At 40.4% G+C, this 7406-nt stretch overlaps 1 protein-coding gene across 1 annotated transcript; it reads right to left on the bottom strand.

The window, feature by feature from the left end:
- Positions 1–6374: 6374 nt before the first annotated feature.
- LOC149134002 (uncharacterized) lies at positions 6375–7154 on the bottom strand. Its single transcript, XM_089358105.1, has one exon. The coding sequence runs from the start codon at positions 7152–7154 to the stop codon at positions 6375–6377; it is 780 nt and encodes a 259-aa protein (XP_089214231.1).
- Between the last annotated feature and the right edge of the window lie 252 nt (positions 7155–7406).

Below are 7406 nucleotides of genomic sequence, written 5' to 3'. Positions count from 1 at the left end.
TCTTCTTTATCTATCTTTTACTTGTCTCGGTCATTAGATTGCGGCCGTGTTGAATTTTAGTCGAACCTATCAACCCCAGCACTTATTTTTTAAAAGTCTGGTACTTATTCTTTCAGTCGTTTTTTTGCCGAGCCGCTAAGGCACGAGGCCGTAAATAAACACAGCTACATCAATTGTCAAGGAGCAATGGGCGACAGACACAGACACAAAGGCGCGCGCACACGCACGCACGCACACACACACACACACACACACACACACACACACACACACACACACACACACACACACACACACACACACACACGACGAGATACTTTCAGTTTCCGTTTACTAAATCTACTCACAAGGCTTTGGTCGACCCGGGACTATAGTAGAACTAGCCCAAGGTGCCACGCTGTGGCACTGAACTCAGTATCTTGTGGACGGGAAGCAAACTTACCATACAGTCACGTTTGTCAATATTTTGTAAAACTTCTTATAATGCATCTCATACCAGTAGTCTTAGACCGAATAGATGGCGGAGGCCGTGAGTAGTCGCTCAATCTGCAAGAAAAAGCACCCTAGTCTAACTCAAATCGCAGCCTGACGTCTATTATGAAAAGCATCACTGGACAACGTAGCTTCATATGTGCAAAGAGGTCGAGAAGGGCGTTGCTGGAATACGGTGATCGATCAGGGTTGATAAGAGGTTATACAATAGCAATAACAACAACCATTTGCTAGAAATAGCAATCAAAACCGCAAATCACACTGTATCGTCTTAAGAAAAAAAAGTTAAAGAACAGCTTGCCGTCATTCACGAACGCCTAACGCTTGGTAACAAGTACGATGCTGAATCTTGGTAAAAAAAAAGTCACAGAAAAAAAGTCACAGAGGTTTTGTCCGGCGGAGGGGGGGGGGTTGTCCTAGGGGGGGTTTTGTCCGAATCCCATAAATTAATTGTAACTTTTTTCTTGTGACTTTATTACCGGCCACCATAAATTAATGGTGACTTTTTTTTCCAGTGACTTTCTTTTCCTTGCCAAAATTGTGACTTTATTACTGTGACTTTTTTTTTCCTGTAACTTTATTACCAGTCATCATCATGTTATAGTGCAAGCGCAATGGCCCAGTGGTTAGGGCAGCGGACTCGCGGTCATAGGATCGCGGTTTCGATTCCCAGACCGGGCGTTGTGAGTGTTTATTGAGCGAAAACACCTAAAGCTCCACGAGGCTCTGGCAGGGGATAGTGGCGAACCCTGCTGTACTCTTTCACCACAACTTTCTCTCACTCTTTCTTCCTGTTTCTGTTGTGCCTGTAATTCAAAGGGTCAGCCTTGTCACACTGTGTCACGCTGAATATCCCCGAGAACTACGTTAAGGGTACACGTGTCTGTGGAGTGCTCAGGCACTTGCACGTTAATTTCACGAGCAGGTTGTTCCGTTGATCGGATCAACTGGAACCCTTGACGTCGTAAGCGACGGAGTGCCAACAACAACATCATGTTATTGCCTAATTATTTTAGGCTCCTATGTTGTCACCAGCAACTTCTTGAAACCCACCCTTAAACCAACAGACACCTGGGACGTGACAGCTGCAATGAAGGAAGCTTATACCAGCACCCTCTTTGTGTTTATTACAGTGGAGCAGATTGTCTTCACAAATTGAAATGAAATGCCTTGTTGGGGGATATAATACTCTTCTCAACCCGGTCCAGAATTTGAACACACAACTGTATGTTCACGTTGAATGAAGACTAAGCCTTGAGCCATCGCTTAAAACAGTAACCCAGGGCAGGTTGCTCGCTCCATTAGTTTGTGTGTGGAAGTATTTTAGTCACGTGTGGATTATTTTCGAATGAGGTGTAAAAAGTCAATAACACTTTCAATAAAGTTTAGACATACATACATACATGGTGGTTGCACTCCGTCGGTTACGACGACGAGGGTTCCAGTTGATCCAATCAACGGCACAACCTGCTCGTGAAATTAACGTGCAAGTGGCTGAGCACTCCACAGACACGTGTACCCTTAACGTAGTTCTCGGGGATATTCAGCGTGACACAGTGTGACAAGACTGACCCTTTGAATTACAGGCACAACAGAAACAGGAAGTAAGACTGAGAGAAAGTTGTGGTGAAAGAGTACAGCAGGGTTCGCCACCATCCCCTGCCGGAGCCTCGTGGAGCTTTAGGTGTTTTTGCTCAATAAACACTCACAACGCCCGGTTTGGGAATCGAAACCGCGATCCTATCACCGCGAGTCCGCTGCCCTAACCACTGGGCCATTGCGCCTCCACTGTGTGTGTGTGTGTGTGTGTGTGTGTGTATCGATATACTTAGTATATATACACACACAAACACACACGCACACACACACATACACACATATATGCTGCACACTTCGTTCATTCTCAGTGGGGCACGCATGTTTTTTTTTTTGTTTTTTTTTTGAAAATACGAAGTGGGGTGTGGGATAGAAGATGTTTGAGAAACACGGATTTAAAAGAAATTAGGACACATGAAGTCGGAGCTCGTTCGCTCGAACACGGGCCGCAGATGTGATGACTTAAAGAAAAAAGAATTAAAGAACATTTAATTGATCATAGTGTCTGTGCGATCAGGATTCAACCCAGGGCTAAATACAACCAACACCATCACCGCCACATCACTACCAGCACCACCACCAACAACAACAACAAGTCCCGTTGAATCAAATGAAAACTGCTGTAACTTGATTTTTCAAAGGAAGTTAAGAAAAAGTGATGCTCTATATTCTGTCTACATCAAAAGAGATTCAAACAGGAAAATGAATTTAAAAAACAAAAATATGTTAACGTATCCGGTGTTAAACGTCCACTAGACTAAACTGTGAGTTAAGCTGTGTCTTGCTTCACCCACTCATTCCAATACGATGACCCCCTTTTGCTGTAAGAGGAAAGTAGTTATTTAGAAAATGAGTGATGAATACCTTACGTCGTTGGCCTCAAATTTAACGACATCTGATACTCTCTGCCATCAATGGTATTTTGTTACAAATTACCAAATAAATTCACTACTTTTCTTCAACTTCATTGATTTTTTTCCCATTGAGTTCAATCATTGTTTAATGTACGTACACATACATACATACATACATACATACATACATACATACATACATACATGCATACATACATACAAACGTACATGCATACATACACACACACACACATACATTGAACAATATATATATATATATATATATATATATATATATATATATATATATATATATATATATATATATATATATATTCTTTTCTTTATTCTTTCTTTATTCTTTTACTAGTTTCAGTCATGTGACAGTGGCCATGCTGGAGCACCGCCTTTAGTCGAGCAAATCGACCCCAGGGACTTATTCTTTGTAAGCCTAGTACTTACTCTATATATTACACACACACATATATATATATATAGAAATATGTGTGTGTGTGTGTGTGTGTGTATGTATATACACATATATATGTATGTGTATGTATATACACACAAACTCACATGCACGCACGCACACACACACACACACAAACTCACATGCATGCACGCACGCACGCACACACACACACACAGACACACACACCAGGACGATTCGCGAAAGGAAATTCATGGCCAACATTACTTCTGGTCTGTCTTCTATCGGCATTGCTCCTTTATTTTATTTTATTCTACTTTATTTTCTTATTAGCGTTTTATTTCATTTTATTTTTTCTTCCACTAGATTGAATACTTAAGCTGTCGCACGCTATTTCTGCGGTGCGTGTCTGAAAAAGTAATCCAACAAAGGAAAAGAAGAAAGAATTATAAGAATCTGCTTAGAAATAAACCAGCTTCGGGGTTCTCTGAGGAGGGTCAACTAAGTGGAATCTAACAAGGTCTAGTGAATTTAGCCAGAAAAGTTTGCAAGTAGAGGACAAAAACATGCATGCAGTTATCGTTTCCTTCTGAACCGATTTAACTTGTAATATATACGTGTTGACGTAGCAGGAGATAGGCGAGTAGAAGCATTGGGAAGGGTCAGGAGAGGGAAGGTGTGAGGTTAAAGCCAATACCTTGTATCCGGGGTTTAAGTTGAAACGAAACAAGAGATAACTACAAGCTGTGTCCTATATTATATTGTATAAAAGAATATTTATTTATTTATTTATTTATTTGACCATTTTACTTGCTAGGTTCGAATATTAACAACATCCACGTACGAATTCTTCACGAACAAACCCAGTGAAATCTCTTTCTCTCTTTCTCTTTCTGTCTTTCAGTTCTCCCCATCTCCTTTCCAAGTCTTCCTCCTTCCCCCAATCACTCCCCTTTCCGACACGCCACCCATTCTCCTTCTCCTCCATCCCACACACTCCTCTCTTTTCTCCCCCTCTCGATTTTATCGATTCAGGCAGCACACCAAATAGAGTGCAGCTGCAACCATACCAACTTCGTTTTTTTTTTTCCTTGTCTTCTTTTTCATGCCATATCCGCGAAGAAAAATTCTTCAAACATACATACCGTGTAAGACGGCGAGCAGGCAGAAACGTTAGCACGCGAGGCGAAACGCTTAGCTGCATTTCGTCTGCCGTTACGTTCTGAGTTCAAATTCCGTCAGGGTCGACTTTGCCTTTCATCCTTTCGGGGTCGATAAATTAAGTACTAGTTATGCACTGAGGTCGATGTAATCGACTTAATCCCTATGTCTGTCCTTGTTTGTCCCTTCTATGTTTAGACTACTGTGAGCAATAAAGACATAAATACATACCGTGTTTCCCCGAAAATAAGACCTGGTTTTATATTAATTTTGCATCCGAAAAACGCACTAGGGTTTATTTTCGGGGATGTCTTATTTTTTGCAGAAGAAATCCAAGAAAGACAAAAAAGTCTCATGTCCTTGTGTAAAAGGAAAGAATTGTAAAAAAGAAACCTGTGTTTTTAGTTATCAAAAGTATATTTATTTGCTTGTTGTTTTTAGTCAAGTACAAACATTTCGTCTTCTGGAACATCGTCATGAATCATCAAACCCCAAACTTCAGCCTGAATTTCTTGCAAATTCATTTCCTGTAGAATCATGAACCACAATCTCTCATGTTTGGCAACATAACTTTCCTTAAATGAACACTTTTTGTTCAAGTACCCTGCTCGTAGTTATTTCTTTATTGCCCACAAGGGGCTAAACATAGAGGGGACAATCAAGGGCAGACAAACGGATTAAGTCGATTACATCGACCCCAGTGCGTAACTGGTACTTAATTTATCGACCCCGAAAGGATGAAAGGCAAAGTCGACCTCGGCGGAATTTGAACTCAGAACGTAACTGCAGACGAAATACCGCTAAGCATTTCGCCCGGCGTGCTAAAGTTTCTGCCAGCTCGCCGTCTTACACGGTATGTATGTTTGAAGAATTTTTCTTCGTGGATATGGCAACACAACTGTCGGTAATTTTATTTTTCACTCAATTCATGACTTCTTTGACAAATGTTTTCACACTGATTTCTCTCGATAACATAACAGGCCGGATATTGTTGTTTGGAACAGACAAAGGATGTACCTACTGTCATAGAGGTCAGGTATCCTGCTCATGAGAATATCTCTTTGAAAATCTAAAAGAAAGAGGTTAACACGAACAATTGCTTCGATAACCTGATTGTATGTAAATTCACTTTTATTCCAATAATAATTGGTACATTTGGTTTTCAGAGTAAACGCCTATTGATAATCTGGATAAGGCAAGGTTTTCAGTTGCACATTACAAATACAATTTGTAAGCAGAAGAGTAATAGTATGTGTGTTCGTGCGTGCGTGTACGTATGTGTATACATGTATACTTATATATCGATTAGACAGTCATTTAATCCAGTTGAAAAGTCCGCTCACACTCTTTTTTTTTTTTTTTTTTTATTCTCTTTACATAAACCGTCGGAGCTACCCAGTCTGAATGGTAGGCTTTTTCAATTATATCTGGACTTTCTAGTCTTTCGAGCTCTTTTTTGACGTGGTATGACGCCACAAACGGCACGTTCCGTTTGGGCCGGGAGACGGGTGTTGTCTTTTCTTTTACTGCGATCCTCGCTTTCGTTTTAGTGCAACAGTTTATCCTTCCAAAAAAACACTTGGAAACAATTTTTTAATTTATTGTCTCAGTTATTCCACTTCGTTCGAACTTATGATCGTGCCAACTACATTTTCACAGAGGACGCTAATGGGGGTGTCCCACATTTTGAATAACTCCATACATTCTGTGCCAAATAGGTTTAGTGATTTTTTCAACACATAAATGATTGTCTTTTACGTTTCACCTCGAAAAGTTACATTGCAAATACATTACCGATGAAATATTTCTTTCTTGTAACACTATATGCTACTTTATTTGATTTAAATAATTTCGGCTTTTCCGATTTGTCGCCATGTTTCTTCATTTATGATAGTGATGTTACTACCCGTATCTAGTTGCATTTTGACACTAGTGGTTTCGATTCTCATCTTGACGAATTTTGTGTCCGTTGTACAAACTTTTTTCTCTGATGCCAAACTATTTATTTTTTCTCGTTTGGTCCAGTTTTCCGTCATCTTAGCTCTGCAGTGCGATTTAATGTGTCCTGTGTTCCCACAACGAAAACACTTTGCTTTTTTGAACGGATACTCTTTTCTCAGGCGCCTACCACCGCATGCCATATAGGGGTTTATCTCCTGTTGTATATCGTCCTTTCCGTGAAACACTTTATCCGTCTTCCGACTCTTCCACACTGGTTTTATCTGTAAACAATCTCTGCGTTGGATTTCTTCTGTGTCTTGCCTTACTTTTAATATCATATCGCACTCTTCTGACAAATTCTGGAGAGTTATATCCTGGTTCATTTCCAGCTTTGCGAGAATTTTCGTTCTGACTTCTGCGCCCTTTTCAGCAATAAGTCCCTGAACAAAAATCAAGATCTCTCTGTTGACTCTATCCGCATATGTGGTAACGTCTTCGTTATCACTTTTCAAACACTTCCAATGTGTACTAAATAACGATGTTTTTCCACTAAACTTCCTACATAAAATGCCGATTGTGTCTGTGAAATTTATGTCAGAAACTTTTTTAGGCAATATAAAGTTACAATATTTTTCGTGCTCTGTCGGCACCAGTTTCCTCAGAATTAGACGAGTTTTCATTTGGTCAGTCCAGTCTTGGCATTCTTTTTCGAAAATTTGTTCAAATCTTCGGTATAGGCGCAGGAGTGGCTGTGTGGTAAGTAGCTTGCCTACCAACCACATGGTTCCGGGTTCAGTCCCACTGCGTGGCACCTTGGGCAAGTGTCTTCTACTATAGCCTCGGGCCGACCAAAGCCTTGTGAGTGGATTTGGTAGACGGAGACTGAAAGAAGCTCGTCGTGTATATGTATATATATATATGTGTGTGTATGT

This window comes from Octopus bimaculoides, chromosome 9 (assembly GCF_046866305.1).
Source record: "Octopus bimaculoides isolate indiv1 chromosome 9, ASM4686630v1, whole genome shotgun sequence".
NCBI classification, from domain to species: Eukaryota; Metazoa; Mollusca; class Cephalopoda; order Octopoda; family Octopodidae; genus Octopus; species Octopus bimaculoides.
Note: the sequence above shows the minus strand (reverse complement) of the source record. Positions and strands in the feature narration are given on the sequence as shown.

Bases quoted from the DNA above. Each gene is read 5' to 3' on its own strand.
- LOC149134002 (XM_089358105.1), bottom strand. From the start codon at position 7,154: ATGAAAACTCGTCTAATTCTGAGGAAACTGGTGCCGACAGAGCACGAA.